At 44.4% G+C, this 20282-nt stretch overlaps 1 protein-coding gene across 1 annotated transcript in view; it reads left to right on the top strand.

The window, feature by feature from the left end:
* The window catches only part of NFIA (nuclear factor I A), a 178206-nt gene that overhangs the window by 146151 nt on the left and 11773 nt on the right, over window positions 1–20282 (top strand). The window contains exon 9 of the mRNA XM_040627223.1: window positions 7612–7646. Coding sequence (XP_040483157.1) covers window positions 7612–7646 — 35 coding nt within the window. The remainder of the gene's footprint in view (window positions 1–7611; window positions 7647–20282) is intronic.

Raw genomic sequence — 20282 nt, 5'->3', positions numbered from 1 at the left:
TGCAAAGGCAACAAACTGAGATTTCCTGAGAGGAGGAAAAAAAAAGTATCTTCCCTCTCTAGTTAGAATTGGATTTGAGCATTTCGGTTACAAGCCCACACAATGACAGGTGAAAGTGTATCTCCTCCTGACTTAGGACACAGTAGGAAGTCTTATTGGTCAAACTGATACTCTGTCTTAAGCACCCACGCGTGCCTGAAGTTGCTCCAGTACTCAGAGTCTTCTGAGGTTGATGCTATTATCCCCATTTTACAGATGAGGAAACTGAATTTTCAGAAGAATCCATCCGCCCCAGGCAAATGAGGTAGCCAGGATTTGAACCAGTTGGTCTCTCAAATTTCTTTTTCCCAAATGCCATCTGCATGCTTAATTAGCGTTGGTGAAATGTTGCTGACCGTTTTCTCTTTAAGATGGTCTAGAATTGACTCATCCTCTTACATCAAGGAATCACAAGCCTAGAAATTGGGTCCCATGGGATAGGACTGATGTTGTGCTTGGTTCTTCTGAAGACCTGCCCCAGTTTCCTATTAGTTCATGCATCTGTAAAATAAGACTGAGCTCATTCTCTCATCCTGCCTGGGAAAAAGACCTTTACTAATGATGTTAGTCTGCATCTGTGAGAACAGCTAGCCTCTGCCCAGAGACCAGATAGGAGAGCAGCTGAGATTGTGGGCTTCCTTTTCAGATCGTGGGTGGAGCTTTTCCATCACTTAGAAGCAGTATATAGGTTTCTTTCTTTCTTTTCTTTCTTTCTTTTTCTTTTCTTTTTTTTTCTTTTTTTCTTTATTTTCTTTATCTTTTTTTTTTTTTTTTTTGGTTATTCTTTTCTTTTTTCTTGGTGATTCTGTTTTTTTAGTCTGGTTTATTAACTGTAGAATGGTGATTGATTATATGATCCCTGATGGTTGTTTTAAGTCTTAAATGCTACTGGTGTAAAGAAAGCAAATGCTTGGCTCCAGCTGAACATTCAACAAACGATAGCTTTGATTGTTTGGTTGGTAACTAAACTCTTATATTTAAATAGTATTTTCTGGATTGCAAAGTATTTTCTCACTTGATCTTAAGAGTAGCCCATCGAAGTAGGCAGAACCATTATTATTGTTATCCCCATCATACAGATTAAAAAAACAGAGGTTTAAAGAGAAGAAGTGACTTCCCCAGAACCACATAGCTACGGATCAGTAGAGCCAGGACACAAACCCACTTCTTTTTTTTTTTTTTTTTAAGATTTTATTTATTTATTCAACAGAGATAGAGACAGCCAGCGAGAGAGGGAACACAAGCAGGGGGAGTAGGAGAGGAAGAAGCAGGCTCATAGTAGTGGAGCCTGATGTGGGGCTCGATCCCATAATGCTGGGATCATGCCCTGAGCCGAAGGCAGACGCTTAACCACTGTGCCACCCAGGCGCCCCCACAAACCCACTTCTGATTCCCAAGCCCAGGCTCCCTTCATTGTGCCCCATTAGGCAAGGTCTTGGGTGAACCTTTCAGTACATCCTCGTGTACTGCTATGTGGATGTGGCCAGAACCTACGTGCCAAACTCTGGTTCTGAAACAACCGTCTAGCAAATTAGGACAATCCCTCCCCTAAAGATTATAACCCCATGGACCCTTCCATTGAGCATCTGCCCTAAAGATACCTCGTAAGCCTAATTAATTGGGCACATCTCGTCCTCTGCACACCATTTCTCCTCTTCAGCTCAATTGTGCCCCAAGATAGAAGAGACTCCCCAAGAGGAAGCTCTGTCTCTGAGGGTGGTAAGGAGTGGCAGCAAATGAAAATACCTCCGCCACTAGACCCGGAAGGGAAAGGCAGTGCCTGGTCATTTTTTTTCTCTTATGTTCTCATCTCCAGTCATAGGTGTTGAGTAGTAAACAACACCTCACCAGGATGAATTACTCATGCATCGTGCTCCCCCTCCCTCCGTACTGCTGTGGGCTAGAGTGAATCCTCCCAGCCTCCCATCTCCCACACCAGCCTGTGCATTCTCTGCTGATACAGTTGGTGGCTGACTCACTGATAGGTTATGGGATACTATCAAGATATACAGAACCCTCATCTTTCAGTTTTTAATTTAGCAGCACATTTTAGATGTCCTCAGCCACAAACTTCACTTCTGGGCAAAGTGAGAACATCACTTCTAGGGACAGGTCTCTTTTACCTCCCTCGTTTGTTTGTTTTTTAAAGTAGGATTTTATTTATTTGAGAGAGAGAGCATGAGCAGGGGGAGAAGCAGAGAGAGACGGAGAAGCAGACTCCCCACTGAGAATGGGGCCTGATGTGGGGGCTCCATCCCAGGACTCTGAGATCATGACCTGAACTGAAGGCAGATGCTTAACCAACTGAGCCACCCAGGCACCCTCTCCCTCAGTTCTTATACTTCCGTAACCCCATTACCTTTAAGTCCCATGTTTTAGTTTGGTGTTAGCCTTTTCCTTTGGTTTTTGCCTTGCTCCAAAAATTTTTGCGGAAGCTTCTTAGTTAAAGCAAATGGATGATTATCGGAAGAATTAGGCACCTCCTTGGGATTTGGCACACGTTACGTGCTCAATAAATCTTTGGTCCTTCCTCACTTGTCTCTTCTCCGTGTTAAAATGAGATCAGTGGCCAGGGACAAGGGGAAGAGAAGAGGGAGCTTGCACCTGAAATTTTAGATCTTATGGAAGAAGGATAAAAAAATCTGGTATCCATTAAATTAGCCATTGGGATTGTGGGAAAAGGGAGGCTGAAAATGAAGTGGGAGGAAAGCTTGAAAACAGAAGGTGAGAATTTGTGTAGAGTAGTAAGAGGAGTGAGGTCGTTGTTTGATGATAGCCTTGCAACGAAGCCAGAAAACCCTAGTATCAGTTGCAGAATTGCTGTCAAGATTTCTAGTCGTTAGATGGATTTTGATAATGATGCTTCTGATCGGGGAGTTTTCCAGGATACTAAGGGAAAGATATTTGGTACTCATGGCCTGATTTCTTTTGGGGAACAGGGAAAAAGTAATAAATTAAAGAGTAGGATAGACCTCTTTTCACATTCTGGGTGTGCCATTCGTCAGAGTGATCTTGGACGTTATCCTTTAAAATTCACTTCCTTCATCTATGAAATGAAGGCCACAATACCATCTATCTACCTCATAGAAGAGAACCCAGTTAAGCGCGGCTTCAGCCAATCAGGGTTATTTCTCTCGTGTGGAATCTGTGTGGTTGGTGGCCTTATTTCATCTGCCGTATGATGCCAGCAGGAACCCATGCTCCTGCAGACATCCTGCTCTAACTCAGCATGTCGTCTGTTCATCCTCATGCTTGGTGCCTCTGGTTGCAAAATGGCTGGTACAGCTCCAGACATCATGCCCATATCCTACACTGTTATCCCTCAAAATCAAGGAAACAAAGGCCCTGCTATACTCCTCCCCTGCTTCCTGTTAGCCAATTTCTCTTTAGGTCTCACTGACTAAAACTGGATTACATTTGAATCTTTAGCTGCAAAAAATGTTGGGAAAGCTAGTACAGAATTATCTTGATTGACTAAAATCATGAGCTGTTACTCTGGGCTGGTTACATTGTCCTCCCTAAACAAAACTGCCCCCAAGAAAGAAGGGGCCACAGATTGTAGGTAAACTGCTAGCGGTATTTGCCATATTCTTCTTTCCCACTCTCTGACAGGTTTCATGTGCTTTTAACTCCTATCGCTGCACCGGTCTCCATCCATCCCCCGATGCCTGTCTTCTTACAGTGCCTTTCCTCTGCACTCACTTCCTCTGTGTGTAACAAACATAAATACTGTGTGCTCGTACACACGTGTGTGTATGTGTGAGTGAGTGCATAGTGATCAGGTCATTTTAGCCCTCTGTCCGAGTCCAGGATTCAGGCAGACATACTGGAGTTTTATGCAGACCCGCTCCCACGGGCGAGGTCAAATTTCTCCCGGTAAACTGGAACTCTGAAAAGGCCGAGTTGGAGGACATGTCCCTTTATAATTGCAAGGGAACCCTGTGAAACAGTGCCCTCCGCGTGCCCTCCCAGGTGCTTATCAAACAGTCAGCAATGGGTTCTGGGTTTCTCTTTTATGACTTGGAACCAGATGCTTCCTTTGCAAAAGAAAAGAGCCTGGTTTTGCTGAGCTTGAGTCAACAGAGTTCAGAGAACAGGAAAATGAGTTGATTGGCCCCGCTCCGTGAACTGCGAGGAGAGAGGTAGTGCAGGTGGTGAACTGTCCGCCTTTCCACAAAGCCCCTGCCTGTGAAACACCCCTGCCCGAGGAATCCGCTTTCCCAAATGTTCCTGCTCTCTAAAAAATAACCGTTCACGTTAGGAGGGCGTTCCTTTGGGGCACAGGCTTTCCCAGGCTTTCTCATGAGCCTAAGACCTTGAAGGTCCCACGGACGGATGGACACAGTTTCAAGGCCAGGGCCTATTGTCTAAAGTGAGATTTTCAGAGCTCTCACGTGAGTTCTCAGTGATTCTTCCTGCCCACTTTTCTCACACCCACTTGTTTACCTTCCTGTTTGTTTATTGAGGACGGAGGCACGTTCTTTTATCAGGGGCCTCTCTTTTTGAGACATAGCCTTTCAATGGGGCCTATTCATTAAGCTACATTCCGCAGCACACGCCTCCCCAAAATATTTGCATGAGAATTTTTCCTTAGGCTTCCCATTGCTGCTTTCATGGCAGAGATGAAATAACTTAGCACTTCTAATTAGCTTTCCACTCTCCAAATGCTTTACACATTAACTAATGAATCACAGGAGCTTGTGATAAGCTGGATCCCTGTGTTGGGGCTGGGACACTGGGCTAGGACAGGCTGTCCTGGCCCTGTGTTCCTGGCCCTCAATGCCCTCCCTCCCACACTCTGAGTGTGTTGGGATAATGGAGCTGCAGCCCAGACAGGAACTTGAAGGGCCACCTCAGACCCCCACCACGCTGCCTTAATAATGTTGAAAGTGCTTAATGCTCCCTTCCAAGGCAGGATATGCTGAGTGTCTCCTGTTGCCCTGAGTAGTTGGGGGGAATTTAAGGCCATTTCTCATGGCACACAGCCTTTGCCCCTGTCAAGTACAATTCTCCTTCCGTGAATCCCTGTCCAATATGTGTGCATATGGGGAAGGAATCACACTGGGGGGATGGAAGGACGATATGATAGAAAACTCTAGTAAGGGAACTGACCGTAGTAGGGATCTGTGCATCTTGGTAGAATAGAAGGAACACTAGACTAGGAGTCAAAATACTTGGATACCTAGCTTATCTCCCCAACTTATCAGCTATGTGATTGATCTTGGGGAGAAGGGGGAAGAAAACAGAATTTACTGAGCACCTACTATATTCTTGGCACCACACTAAGCTGGAAGAGGAGTGTGTGTGTGTGTGTGTATCTAGTCCCGGCTATACCTTGCTCACCAACTTCTAGGGATAAAAGTAATCAAAGTATAGCAAGGTATGATAAATGAAACAGTTGGAGTATGCATAATCTTTAAGGAGTACAGAGAGTTGGTCATTAACTCTGGAGAGAAGCAGGGGACTCATGGAAGATATATTCTAGAGGAGAAAGGCACATGAGCTGGTTTCAAAGGACACAGACCTACCTGGTGGGTACAACATTCCATTCCAGGCAAGAGGAACAGCGCATACAAAAGGGTAGCAATGTGTATTGAAGAACATTACTCTGTTTGGTATATCTGTTAATGTCGGTGGCAGAGAATGTTGAATAATGAGCTAGGAAGTTTGGGTCTAGTCATGAATAAATACATTACTTTATACAATGGTAGAGCAATTGGACTTTATTCTGTGGAAGGTGGGAGCAGGTGAAGGACGCAGTGGCATCTCTGTATGTGAAGAAACGTTAACCGAGCTTGCTTTAAGACTCCCCAGGTATAGGATTTTACAGACAGTAGTAGTTTGAAGACCTATGACCGTGAGGTACCCTCCTCTCCTGGGCACTCTAATAGAGTAGAGAAGACATCAGCTTTGGAGCCAGACAGACTCGATTTTGATTTTTCTCTGGACATGACTGCTGTCAACTGAATCGTATTGTTCCCCCTTTTCTCCCACTCCCACCCCCGTCCTGCCAAAATTCATATTCTGAAACCCTAGCCCCCACTGCAGTGGTGTTTGAAGATGGGGACTTTGGGAGGTAAGTTTAGATGAGGGTTTAGATGAGGGCCTGCATAGGAGACACCAGAGACTTTGTTCTGTCGTTGCCAGTGAGGACTCAGTGAGAAGGCAGCCATCTGCAAGCCAGGAAGAGGACCCTCAGGTACAAATCAGGTACAGATCTGCTGGAACCTTGATATTGGATGTCCCAGCCTCCAGAACTGTGAGAAAATAAGTATTTTTGGATGTTTATCTGTTGTGTAAGCCACCCAGTTCAGGATGTTTTGTTATGGCAGTCTGAGACTAGTACAGTGATCTTGGGGTAGTTTTCAGCCTTTCTGAACCTCAGATGTCACATTTATAAAATTATAAATCAATTTGTGCATTCCACTTAGAGTTTTATGAAGATTCAATACAGTGAGATGATAAAGCCCCCAGCACCCTTCCCTGGCAACACACAGAGAGCTGATGTGTGCTGCTGCTTTGTTCACCCTTGGAACTGAACCTCCGTAAAGCACCAGAGGTCAGACAGGATGCCTCTTATTCATCTTTAGGACCAGGGACCTGTGATTGCCAGTAGAAACCCAGAAATGTTAATACGGCGAAAACCCCAGAGGTAATCTGGTCATTTTCCCCCTAAGCTGAGTCTCTTCTCCCCCGCATCCTCCCACGTCCGTTTTCCATAAGTTGTGCCATTAATTCTCTCATTAGCTAGTGGAATGATATTTATTTATTAAGAACATACTTAGCATACTCCCAAGGAGCAAGTTAAAGCTCAGCTAACAGCTGCAGTTACTGGTTGGGAGGCAAAATACGCTGAGGAATGCATAGGGAGAGTTTGTATGTATGTTATAATTTCATATTAAAAAACTATTAAACTTTACGCTGGATGAGGGAGAGAAGAAAAAAAAAAACCCAGTGCAAAAACAAGTTATGAACCTAGGAGCACGGTTTCTGAATGTTTATTTTGTCAGGTACACAGCTGACATGATTAGTTCTAATGGGGTGGTGATCCTCATTGAATTGCAGATCCGTTTGAGTGACTGAAATACCGCAGGGACTTAAATAAGTGGTGCATACGGTATTACTTGGGCTGCATCCTTTAGCCAAGTAGAAGGCTTCTTGTTCTCTGTCCCTTCTCAACATGCACACGCACGCACGCATGCACACATGCTCCCGCACACAGGCACACCACGGATGCGTGCATCTCTTCCAGAAACTCCATGTAGAGCATTAATTACCTACCCAGAGCAATGCTGGCTTGCCCTGGCTGATTTCTCCCCCTTGCCCTCGGCCACCCAAGCGCACCCCAACCCCCCTCACTCTCCACTGCAGATAATGGTGTATCAGATCAGTCTGCCTTGCTGCTGCATCAAGACCCAGATCAATTTATTGACTCTGTCAGAGTGGCTGGTACAGTAATTGTTACAAGAGGAGAATGGAAAGTGAGAACGCATCCACGTGAAAAATAAAAATGACGGTTTGTTTTTTCCTCCCCCCCTTTTGCCTTTTTTTTTTTTTTTTTTTGCCTTATAGATCTTTATGTGTTTACACAGCAGAGAGCACTTTACGTAAGTTAATCAGCCCCTTCTACATTATTAATTGTGACAGTTAGGGTGCTACATGACAGGAAGAGTATTATGGGAAGCATTGATCTCCCTCAGATGGTGTAGACCTGTGCGGGTTTGGTGTTCCTTCCCTTATCTCACTGCTTTGGGGTCCCATCAACTCACATTTCCCTGATTGACAACACAGAACGCCTCCCATCAATACAATTGATTTTGTGAAAAAGGACAGGGAGCATTTTTCAGCTGGAGATAGATGAATTATGGTGATGGCAAGAGAGAACATTTCAGAAATCTTTCAGTTTAGAAATCTAAATTGGAAACTAAGGTACTATTATCATCCCAAAGAGACGCCTAATTTCTACCCTCAGAAAAATAACAAGTGTTAGAGGAAACTTACTACAAGTGAAAAATAGACTTAGTTGAGGCCAGCCATGAACCTGAGGATATAATAGCTATTTTTTAAAGGCTATCTGCTAATTTTTTTGTGGGAAATTTTTGGCTAAGTGCATATCTTTGAAAGACATTTCATTAAAGTTCAACTTTCATGGCTTATACCTGTAGACCCTAACATAAATCCTATGTGAACGGACAAAAGTGAGTGGGTGTCATTTGTGACCTGGAGATAAAAGGTCAACCATTGGATTTATAGCTTTTTTAGTGAAAAGAACATAAAGATTCCTGCCAACTGGAGTCAATCCATATTTTAATGTTTCCTAGTTAAGATTATAAAATCAAGGGATTAGGATCATGCTGTTCAGTGAAGGTCAAAAATTAAATGTGGTGGGCTAAGTGTCATTCCCATGGGGCAGAAGTTAATATTTCAAAAACCATTTCTACCACTGGCAGTCAAGAAATGAATTGTCTATGGTCATTAACCAAGGTAAGGGGAATCCCACTATCATTACTACCATTTAATGATGATTATTACACTAATCAACTATATTGTTAAATTACTCTGCTGTTCTCCTATAATGTCCCCGAACAGTGATAGTGGATTGATTGCTATCAAATAATTCTCATATGCAATTGGGAGCAAGTCAAGATGGAAGATCATGTATGAAGGGTTCCTTGTGGGAAAAGAAGTTGTGGCTCTTTTATGAATATAAGAGCGATAACATAGACTCTTACGCCGCACGTAACATTCTTCTAAGACCAAGAATCTGTGCCATTACAAGTCTGTTCTTAGGTGTGATTCACTAGTACAAAGTGTCTAAATACAAAAAATGAAATGCATTTCTTTTCATTATGGTTTTGTTTTTGTATTTCACATTTTTTTTTTGCACGTACTGCCACCCACTCTGCCTTTTTTTCCATTTAGAAAAAAAAAATTCATTCACCACATCCTTTCCTTCCTCAAATTTTTGGAACTCTGGATTCCATCTACTTGGGATTTTTATTAAGAGAAAGGAAGGTTATTTAAATGTCTTCACAGGATGATTCAGGCACATATCTCCCGTACCATTTTCAGATCCATTTGAAGCTACCAGTATTTTTCAAAGATATAGAAATACAGAATACTGAAGCTGGTAATTTCCTTAAAGATTATCTACTCTAGACACCATCATTTTCCAGAGATAACTTTAAGTGCGTTCTGGAATAAAGTGTGCATCATTCTGATAAAACAGCACCTCCAAATAAGAGACCCAAAGCCCAGGGAAGGTGGAAGGACTTCCAAGGGCACATGGGGAAACAGAGGCACAGCGGAACTGAAACACAAGGTGTCCGACACCAAGGAGGCAAGGGACTGGTGGTTTAATAGGTGCTTTCGGAAATGGATGCATGGTTCCTATTTTACAAAGGTGTTTTATAAAAGCCCAATATCTATTAGACTGACCCAAGTGCACTGGAATCTTCAGGAACAAAAGCACGTAATTCAAAAGTCTACCTCAGGGAATTTCTCTTCGTAGACTGCTGTGTGTGTATTGTGTGGGTGTGGGTGTGGGCGGGTGGGCGTTCAGCCCTAGCTCCTGTCTCTGCTCTTGGGAGCTTTTGTTGCACCGTTGTCTAACTTTCGTCCTTCACAGTATAGACAAAGGTTAAAATTCCCATCCACTTTCACAGGCAAACACTTTAAAGTGCTTCTCCAGGAGGCAGAGAGTAGGGAGGACCTTTGATTTAAAGTTCAACATTTACATTTGTAATTTTGACTAATTTCTGTGCTCGCATTAATTAAATTGAAATTGTTTAATTAGAATAAAACTAAAATTGATCATTAGGATTAATTTAACCTGATAGGCTTTGTGTGCCTTTCTAGACAAATATTATGAAATATAGTGATAATGAAGCAGTGAGAGGTATAATTTCACATCTTATAATGATTTTAATATCTGCCAGTTGTTCTCCCTGGTATCTGGATAGCTCTGAATGTTGCTATTTGTTACATCATTACCATCCAGCTAGGGCCATGCTGTATCTCACAGTTGGCCTCTTCCCAAATATTTTTTCCTGTCAAAGTAAGTCTAAAGATGGACCAAGTTCTCTTTACCCCCCCGCCCTCCTAAAAACATCATTCTTCCCCTTTCCCCCACCCCCACCATCTTCCAGGAAGGTGGCTTGCTTGGCTCTTTCCCCTGGGCCTTGCATCACAATGACCTTTGTAAACTAAGAACTGCTGCTTGATACTCCTTCTGGAATTCACTAATGCTCCCCAGCCATAGGGTCAGTGCTGTCAGATCTGGACTGCCCCTTTTCAGCCCTTCCTGGCTGCTTGCTCGGAATAAGTACCAGGCACAAATTAAGCCGCGTGGTAAAACGAGGGATTGACGCCACTGAATAACGAACTCTAAGGGAGTGGAAGAGAGAAGGCCTTTTCTCCAAGTGTCTCATCGGCTTCTAGGAAATAGCTTGTCCTCTTCAGCCCCTGCCTTCCGTGTAGGTCTAGCAAGCACGTATGTTTCCAGATTTGGTGCTCTCTGTTTGTGAATGAAAATCGTAGAAGAATAAGGCTACTGTTTTATCAAAGGATTCAGCATCAGTTTAAAAACACTAGACCTGCATCTACCGACCAGCTCACTAATGAATGCATGTACAACTTTTTGAACTACCAGGTCAACTGTCAAATTATTTTACCTTCAAAACAATTAAGATTCACATTGGTAAATTAAATCCTCAGGAAAATCTGCAAACCGTCTTGAGTTTCAAATTCCTCCCATTCACCATTTTGCCAGAGAAACTTAAAAAAAAAAGTAACATTGGGGCGCCTGGGTGGCTCAGTCGTTAAGCGTCTGCCTTCGGCTCAGGGTGTGATCCCGGCATTCCGGGATCGAGCCCCACATCAGGCTCCTCCGCTATGAGCCTGCTTCTTCCTCTCCCATTCCCCCTGCTTGTGTTCCCTCTCTCACTGGCTGTGTCTATCTCTGTTGAATAAATAAATAAAATCTTAAAAAAAAAAAAAAGTAACATTAGCAGTTGTGTTTAATTTGTTTCCTATCGCAACCTTGAACAGCAGAATCCAAAGGGGAGTGGAGAATGAGTCAAAATTAGATGTTTATGAAAAAGAAAAAAAACCTAGATGAAAGAACATGTTTCTCAGTAATCTGTGGTTGAATGACCAGTGAGATTACCAGAGACTATCTTATATGCAAATTGTTATCTTTCTGCCAGATTGGCCAACATTCCTGGCCAAAGGCTGAGAAACTCTTAGGGTTACTTACCAGCCCTGGTTCTACTCAATCACCATAAGAAAACCGCCGCCCAAAAAGAGACTGCTTTTACCATCCATGTCTTCAGAATACCATCTCAATGATTCCGCTTTTATTCGTGTCCTTATCCAGTAGAAGAACTTCTTATTTTCATACCAAAGAGTTTTAGTTAGAAGCTTATTCACGTTTAATTTGTTTTTAGAAAATCCCTGATGGGGCGCCTGGGTGGCGCAGTCGTTAAGCGTCTGCCTTCGGCTCAGGGCGTGATCCCAGCATTCTGGGATTGAGCCCCATGTCAGGCTCCTCTGCTGGGAGCCTGCTTCTTCCTCTCCCACTCCCCCTGCTTGTGTTCCCTCTCTCGCTGGCTGTCTCTCTGTCAAATAAATAAATAAATAAATATCTTTAAAAAAAAAAAAGAAAAGAAAGAAAATCCCTGATGTTTCTCAGCATTTGAGCTAATCGAAGTTCAGGGGATTGAGGCTTTTGAAGAGTATATGGCGAGCATACTCATGCTGTTACTGTATTGATTCAGGAGAAAGAACTGCCCCTCATTGTACTAGGCCAAGAAGAGCAATGACCTGGCATAGAAAGATGTGGTTTCTGTCTTCCCCGTGTCGGAAAAGAATACCATAAAAGAAGCGTCAGTTCTGCATAGTCTACTTAAGATACAAAGCACTTCCATATATTATTTCATTTTATTCTCAGAACCACCATGCTAGGAAGGTGGTCTTAATCCCTTCTTCACAGAGGCACACACTGAGACACACATCCATCGTGGGCTCTCTGTCCATCCACCCTCGGCCAGGTAGATTCTCCTCTAACCCCCACAAGAGCGCTCACTCTTTCTTGAACTACTTGCCTCATCACATATCACTGTGCAGGGAGGCAGCTGCCGAAGCTGGCAATGCCAGGACCCGCAGTGATGCTGGATGTGCTCACCTATCAGGAAGGAAGCATCCCGGGCTGAAGAGATGCTAGAAAGTAGCTCTCAGCCCCTGAATCATTGGTTTACTACTCTTCTACCTACTTTCCTGCTAGATAAACTCAAATTTCAGAGAGAAGTTGAGTGGCAGAGTCCATGGTGTTGTTTCTCTGGTTCTCTTTCCATTTCCGTCCATGAAGACCATGGCTGCTTTCTCTGAACTCCTGGACCCTTGCGTAGTCTTAACCTCAGTGCGTCACGAAATCAGCTCTCTCCAGATCGGTTCCCTGTAATAGCATTTAGAATCCCTACTTCATCTCTTTGTGGTTCCCAACCCAAAATAGCTATTTCTTCCTCTCTAGTGTACCTTCATTGCTTGGAAAATCCCTGAGATCTTTCTGACCTCGAAAATCCCTTAAGTTTTTTCATAAACACAATATGGGATCCCCTTTTTTTTGGGAGGGGGCATTTATCTTCTTAATACTCTCTATCTGCATTTTCAAGGCAGAAAAACAGTTTAGCAAGCCCTAGTTTTTATATCTGAAGGCAATAAATATGCATTGACCATTTGCACAAAATGCTGAAAATAATTTTAGAGAAATTCAACGTCATGGCTGTGGAATTCTAGAACATACGTCTAGAATCTGTTACTCACTTTTCAACTGGAATGTTAACTTGAAAGCCTGATAGGGAAAATCAAGAAGATACAGTTGGCCCGTGCCTTCTCTTTCTTGCTCTCTTTCTTTGACTTTATGGCAGATCTGAGGAAACTTTGAATGCTAACTGAAGCTTGTGTGCCCAGCCTCAGAGACTGAAATGCCTGAGAAAGCGGTACAGATTCCAGCTGTAAAACATTCCTTCACCAAGCCTTGGAAACTCGCACACTGAGGCCGGCAGAGCTCAGAGGGAGCCCATGTAAATGAGGCTTAGTTATAAACTCCTGAGGAGGGTTTTATTTAGGTTTTTTTTTTTAATTTTTTTAATTATATTATGTTAGTCACCATGCAGTACATCCCTGGCTTCCGATGTAAAGTTCGATGATTCATTAGTTGCGTATAACACCCAGTGCACCATGCAATACGTGCCCTCCTTACTACCCATCACCGTGTGTTATTAGTTTAAACCTGAACTTGAACTCGTAAACATCTTCCTGAAGAACAACGCCGAAAGGCTGATGGAGTACAACAGGAAGCGATATTTTAGCTCAGAAAATTCACTCCTTGAAGAGAAAGAAAAATCTTCAAGTATTTTTTTTTTTAACTCAACAGCTTTAAGATAGCACAAGGTGGTAGAGCTGCAAGATTTTTGTGATTGCAGGATCCAATGAAAGTTAATAGGTATCATTTGAACTTAGCACCATTCTTGCCAAATGAACGATAGGATCTCCCATCCATATGGTGATTTAACAAGAGAAAAGGATATTTAAAGAGTCAGTGAACGTATAACAGTCCAATGTGTAATTGGTTTCATTAAAATATAATAACGTGATAGTGGAATGTGTAACAGTTCCAGATTAGCTCTGTGTGCATGAGTTCTGAGTTTGTTCCCAAATGTCAGTTACTGGGGGAGCCATACCTGGTGGAATTTATCTGAAAACTAAGTAGGTGATTTGGTTACCATGCTTGATTTTATAAAACACATTCTTCGATCTGTCTTCAGTAATCTTTGCTTGGGAGATCTCTACCATCTCTAAAGTCATGACTAGAAAGGTTAAAAATGAATGAATTGAATTTTCTGTGTTAGGATATTAGCTCTCTCCAAGAAACATAGATTCCTGAAAGGGAAGCCAAGTAGCCCTGCCACTGATACGTATGATGTATATGTCCAAACCATTGATAAGACCCTTCATATAGAGTGCTAATGTTATGGGGTCTTTGCTTTTGTTCAACTCCCCACCCCGACCCCACCAAGAAGCTTCTCACTCACCTCCCCTAGAAATATTCAGGAAGAATCGAATCATTTGTAGTAATGAATATTGCTTAGTTGTAAATTTAATCTACAAATTTAGAAGGAAATAAATCTGAACATAAAAAGCATTTGCTGTTTCAGCATTTAAAAAAAAAGTACTGTCATTTGAAACTGCCAACTCCCCCATGTGGGTTTGTTTTGCAAGTCACGTCTTAACAAAGACAAGTTGTGTTGCCATAAAACCCTAAATCCTACCACGTTTTCAGAAGGAGGAGGAAAGCATTGTTCACTGATCCCTAGTTTGTTATTTCGGGGGTGTCACACGGAGCTTTGCTTGGGCTCGGGGAAATCATTCCATTTCTATCCAGGGTAGTTGGCCCAGAGGACGGAGACCTTGACCCCAACCATGCCATCCGTACCACAGCAAGGCCTCCCATGACCATGCTACTTACACTTCTCGCTGGTATTTCGAAGTCACTTAGGCCAGTATTTGAAAGTTTTGTCCTTTTGTGTTTGTTATTTCCTCCCCCAAATGCCGTGATAACTGATACACCGAGGCCTGCTTTGCAGATAAGTAAAGTTGGACCCCGGAAGTCACAGAGACTAGAATTTAGGTCTCTCGCTTTCTCCATAGCCAAGCTCACTCTAAGCTCAGTGAGGGATATGAACAGTTTTACCCCAGTATCCCAACCACACGGTGAACAAGGAAAAGATGACTCCTGAAATCAGTGAAATGGAAAAGCAGGTGTTCCTGGAAGGTGAAGAGAGTTTAGGAATGGGATCTTTGTAAGTAGAATCAGGGTGGCCTCCCGGGTGCCACTCCGGGGGCAGCCGGTGACCAAGCTGGGGCTCCCGATTCACAGTCCTGTGCTGAGGGACATCTCACTACCCTCTCTCTTCTCCTGAGTCTGAGAACTGAGATGCCTGCAGCCTCCTCCACATTCTGCCCCAATTCTGCCTCGAAGCCTTGTTTCTGTGGCTCTCTGGCTTCCGACAGAAGCCCTCCATTGCAGCTGCTAGGCGGGCGGGTTGTGGTTGCAGCTGAATGCCTTCTTCTGCGCTTCCTTTCTTAATCCGGTGAATGGAGTAGGAAGGACTGTTGGTTCCTGTGGCCTTTGGGAGAGGAGGGGTCTGCCCTAATTCCTTGGCGGGGGAGGGGGGGTTCAAACCCAGGTGGAGAGGAGAGAAAGAGACTAGCTGGGGCTGGGGATAAGAAACGGGGCTTGGAAAGCACAGGAGGAAGGAGCCCGGACTGTGACCAGAGGGTGAATAAAGGGGTAAGAAGCAAAGACCTGTGCAATGGGCTGTGCCAGTCGGCATCAGCAGTGGTGGAAAGGTCCAAAGGTGGCAGATGCCATCCAGTGCCTGAAGGGCAGCTTGGCTGAAAAGGTTAGTTTGGGAATTCATTTCTGGCCAAGTACCAGATCCTCCGTCATTCTATTGCAGGACGTCTCTCGGAGACTTTTTGTAGTAATTGGACTTTTCGCTTTAGTGTTATTTTTTTCCTCCCCCGTTTCCAGACTTTCTCTACCTGTACAATCCAAACACTAAATCTACATGATAGATGTGCTGTGAACCTGAGTGGTGTTTGGGAAGGGCCTCTCAGCTCTGGGGGAAGAGGAGGAGCAGAGAAGCACTGGGTGGAATGATTATTACAATGTGGCCACGCTCTGCTGAGCTCTGACCTCCACTCCCACGCCTCTCTTTTTAAACAAGAAAGGTTACCTCCCTGGGCCACCATTGGGCCAGCCCCAAGTGTGACTGTCTGCACTTGTTAGACAACAGGCATTTAATTAAGGTTGGAATCTGATGTGCAGAAAACATACATTTTTTTTCATTTCATAGCTCCCTAGGAAATCATATTCTCCTCCATCCCTACTGTACTCAACTCTCCCCGCCGCCAAAAAAAAAAAAAGAAAGAAAAAAGAAAGACTGGAGGAAAGATTATCTTAATACCGAAAATCAAAAATTACAAAAGGGTAGCCAGCCTTCTTTAGTTTTGCCTTTGGGGCAGACATTAGCCAATAATAAAGCCTGTATTGTATCTTCAGACCGGAGCCAGCTTTTTAATGGCTAACTTCCCACGTGCAAAAGGGTCTGTCCCATTTCGGGGCATTAAAAATAACAGCATTTAATGAATCTGTAACTAAAATCTTTCATCTTTTTTCCTGTGCAATGAAAGGGGTTGCCTGATGCCTTCTGATATTTGGTTTGGACTTTGTGGAATCAAAAAGAATAAAAAGGAACAAACAATAAACACCAGGCCCCCGGCTGAAAATAAACCGCGAAGCGCCATTGTCACTGCATTTCCGCCAGCAGAGCCATCCAGCGCACTGTCTGGGCTCCACCCAGAACACCCGGCAGTGCCATCCCAGCCAAGCAGATAGGCACGCTGGACGATTTCATCGGGCCGTTGTCCCCTTAATCTCCACGCTGCACCTCAGATCTCAAGCAGCTTCCGTGGCGCGGGCTCACTTTAATGGATAGAATCTATTTTTCATGAAAAAGCAGGAAATAAGCTGTCTCTTTCATAAAAAGATTTACAAAATGTAATCATTGTTGAAATATTCCCTTTGAACTGCCGTGTCCACGGGGGTCTCCGGCTCCCAGAGTCGTGCTTCATTAGAACCCCCTCACAAGTGGCTCCAGAAAGGCAGGTACACTGGTGGTGCCCGGCTTTGATGTCTTGAATGAATGAAAGAAAAGCACAATAAAAAAGAGCTGTTGATCAAGCATAAAATACTCTTTAAGCTGACAGAATAGCAGCGTTAACACACCCTAAGCTGCTTTTAGTTTTTCCCTTTTTTCCTCACATTTTCCTGTGCTTTGTGTACAGTGGGGGTTTGTATTTTATAAGAAGTCTCTGATCTATGTAGTATGCCGTTCGCTAACAAAAACCAAAATAGGATTGTTTCTGTCCCACTTGGTTGCCTGACGACTACCCCCCCCCCCCCAACTTCCAAGGCGTGCAGTGTAGCCTTGCAAGGCAAGGGCCCAAATGCCTTTCATAAACTTGAGCCAATTCCTTTTGTGTGGTTGGTTTCGCTGCTCTGATTTTAATACCGCAATTAAAGACAGATTTTTATTTTCTCGAGAACTTTCTCTTGCAACGGGGGGAATGGAACTGACGCAGCTGCTACTTTTAACTAAGAAATTATATCATTAAGTAAGAGAGAGCCGCCTTGTTGAGCGATGACTTTCCAAGGGAACCGGTCCTCTTGGGGTCTCACGTGGACCGTACGGCCTGTACACATGTTAGGGTTAGAGAGTCCATTTACCCCGGCCTTCTGGTTTTCTGTGCTTGCCTCTATCCAGGCATTAGCTCATCTAAGCCCCATAAAAACTGATTAAGTTGTTATCTCCATTTCATGGAGTCTAATACTGAGACTCCGGAGTGCTAACTAACTTGCCTAACATGACTTAACTAGTACAGAATGGCATGTACTGGTTAAACGATGGGATTCTGCTAACTCGGCCTCGGGGGTCGGAGCTCCGCCACGGTGCACACAGCCCTCTGGGAAGTCTGCAGAGCGAACGTGAGCGGGCCAGAGTGCAGTTTGTCATTCGGAAGTCTTTGGTTTCATGAGGTAAAAGGTTACTCAGATGAAAATGTAAAGGGAGACCGAAAAAAAAAAAAAAAGTACTTGATGGGGAGGCAGACACTAGGGCAGGTTGGAAGGCAGTGAAAGATTTAGACTTTGGAACAACAGTCGGAATAATTGGATTGTGGGTGTACTCTCAAGGTTTGGAGGCGCTGGATGGCTTATTGGGTAAAAAGATTAGTGTTTTCCCGTCTTGAGGTTTGAACCAAACGGAGGTCTTGGCCGGGAGCAGCACGGTCACTCTCCAGGGAGCAGTGGTTTGGACAACTCCTCTGTGCTTGTAGTAAGTAGGCAGCCGTCCATGTTACAAAACTATTGCACGTGCTACTGACGCAGTTGGCCACAGTTGGCCCCACTGCAGCAGCTTTCCATCAGAACTGCCTGGGGCGGCTTATGGAGACCTGCGTGTGTCTCTCAGGAGACCGTCTGTCATGGGCGGGGGGGGCGGGGGGCATGGCCACGTGGCATGAGCATGGCTGTGGCACACCTATGCTGGAAGCCATCCATCTAAATACCCTGTTGGGGTCACTGACACCAGGCTTCAAGAAGCTTAGAGACAGATGGTTCCTTCCTTCCTTCCTTCCTTCCTTCCTTCCTTCCTTCCTCCCTCCCTCCTCCCTCCCTCCTCCCTCCCTCCCTCCCTCCCTCCCTCCTTCCTTCCTTCCTTCCTTCCTTCCTTCCTTCCTTCCTTCCTTCCCTCCTTCCACCATATTTAGTAAGTGCCTACTCTGCCCCAGCCACTGGGCAAGACAGTGGGGATGCCACACTCAACAAGATATCCATTTTCTTGGGGAGAACACAGGTAATTACAGTTCAGAGACTGTGACAGAGGTAAACCCCAGGACGAAAGGCCTGGAGAAAGACCCCTGGGAAGAAGGGATGCAAGACAGTGGGGATGCCACACTCAACAAGATATCCATTTTCTTGGGGAGAACACAGGTAATTACAGTTCAGAGACTGTGACAGAGGTAAACCCCAGGACGAAAGGCCTGGAGAAAGACCCCTGGGAAGAAGGGATGCTAATCTGAGAACGCAAGAACTAGCAAGTGTTAGCAAAGCCAAGGAGCGTGGGATCGCTGTGCCAAGGCCCAGCAGGGAGAAGCATTTGGCTTTGGGGGATCTGGAAGAAGTTTAACACAGCACAAGTGTTGAGTACAAGCAGTGAAAAAGATAAGGCCACAAAGGTAAGTGGGGCCAATCATGGCCCATTAATGTTTTAATAGTTTCCTGTACAATAAACAAGTCTTGGTTTAGCGTTATTGAAAACAGGCTTACTTTAATTAACAAAATCAGACAAGAAAAATGACGGCAGAGATCAAAACCTGTGGCTGGCAATACCAGTAACCGACACGTGTGGGTAGCAGCCTACCTTTTTCAGAAGAAACCAGTGTAAAAACCCGTTTCTCCTCTCCTGTTGCGTGGAGCAGTTCTCACCGCAGTCCTCTGGGGGCCCGAGGACAGAGACCTGCTTACTCAAAGTCACACAAGTAGTTAAGGGAAAAAGTAGGACTCGCTCCTGGGTCCCTTGGACGTTGGATGCTCAGCCTTCTCAGTCGATATTAGGTTGATAAAGGTTGATCCTACTGTGAGAATAACAGAGTACCTGGTGTCTTGAAAAGTATAGAAGGGTGCAGTTCAGCGCCGTCTTTCTGCACAACGACTCCTTAAGGGCAGGACCTAATTATTATATACATTCTGTCCCCAGGGCCTAGCACCGAGCACACGTTAGGCCCCTGGTGCTTGTAGAGTGAGTGAAGAAATGCTCCAAAATGGTGTCTACTGATAATGAGAAACGTGGAGGGCTGTCCATTTCTGTTGTAGTGAAAGGGAGTGGGGGAGCTACCACGCTTTGGGCTGAATAGCCAAGGGCACCTCATTTGGGCTCAACAGTGGGCTTTAGCTCATCCAAACAAGAGCAGAAAGCAAAAAAGGACGAACTGGATGAGTGCAACCCAGCCAGCTTCTCCTTAAGAGAACAGTGCAGATGGTGGCCACAGCTCAGGCAGCCCCGGTTGGTAGCATCCTCTTCGGGGCTGATGAGGAGTCGGGCCTGCTGGGGCAGTGGGGACAGAGGCCTCCCCGTATCTGCACGTCTCTGCTTTATGTGTGTGAATGTCCTTAAATAACCCACCTTGCCTGGAGAAGAAAGCGGAGTGTCACACCCAGTTCTGGATTCCACATTAACAGCCTCCTTCCGCAGTGTTCAACTTTGCCCTTGAGGCCTTTTGTTTAACTTTTTAATCTGAAAAACAGATTCTGCTGCGTCACAGTCTGTACCACCCTCCCCATCCCCACCCCCTGTACCCTCTCTTTTTTTGGTTAAAGTAAAATATAGCTATCTCAAACAGACGTGCATTTCCTTTTGTTGTTCAAATATACATCCTGCCCTCTTAGTGAGAAGAGTATATAAAAGGCCCTTCAAAAAAAAAAAAAATAGTTGTTATTCACATTAGAATGTTTGTTGTTGATGAAGGGGTCGAGTCTTTGTCGTGGACCATGTCTTGGGGCCACCTCATGACCAAATTTTGGAGAAGAGTTTCCTAATTGCTCTCTGTGGGGCATAAGA

The sequence above is a fragment of the Ursus maritimus genome, unplaced genomic scaffold, assembly GCF_017311325.1.
Source record: "Ursus maritimus isolate PB19 unplaced genomic scaffold, ASM1731132v1 scaffold_12, whole genome shotgun sequence".
In the NCBI taxonomy this organism is placed as follows: Eukaryota; Metazoa; Chordata; class Mammalia; order Carnivora; family Ursidae; genus Ursus; species Ursus maritimus.
This window is presented reverse-complemented; position numbering and strand designations above follow the sequence as displayed.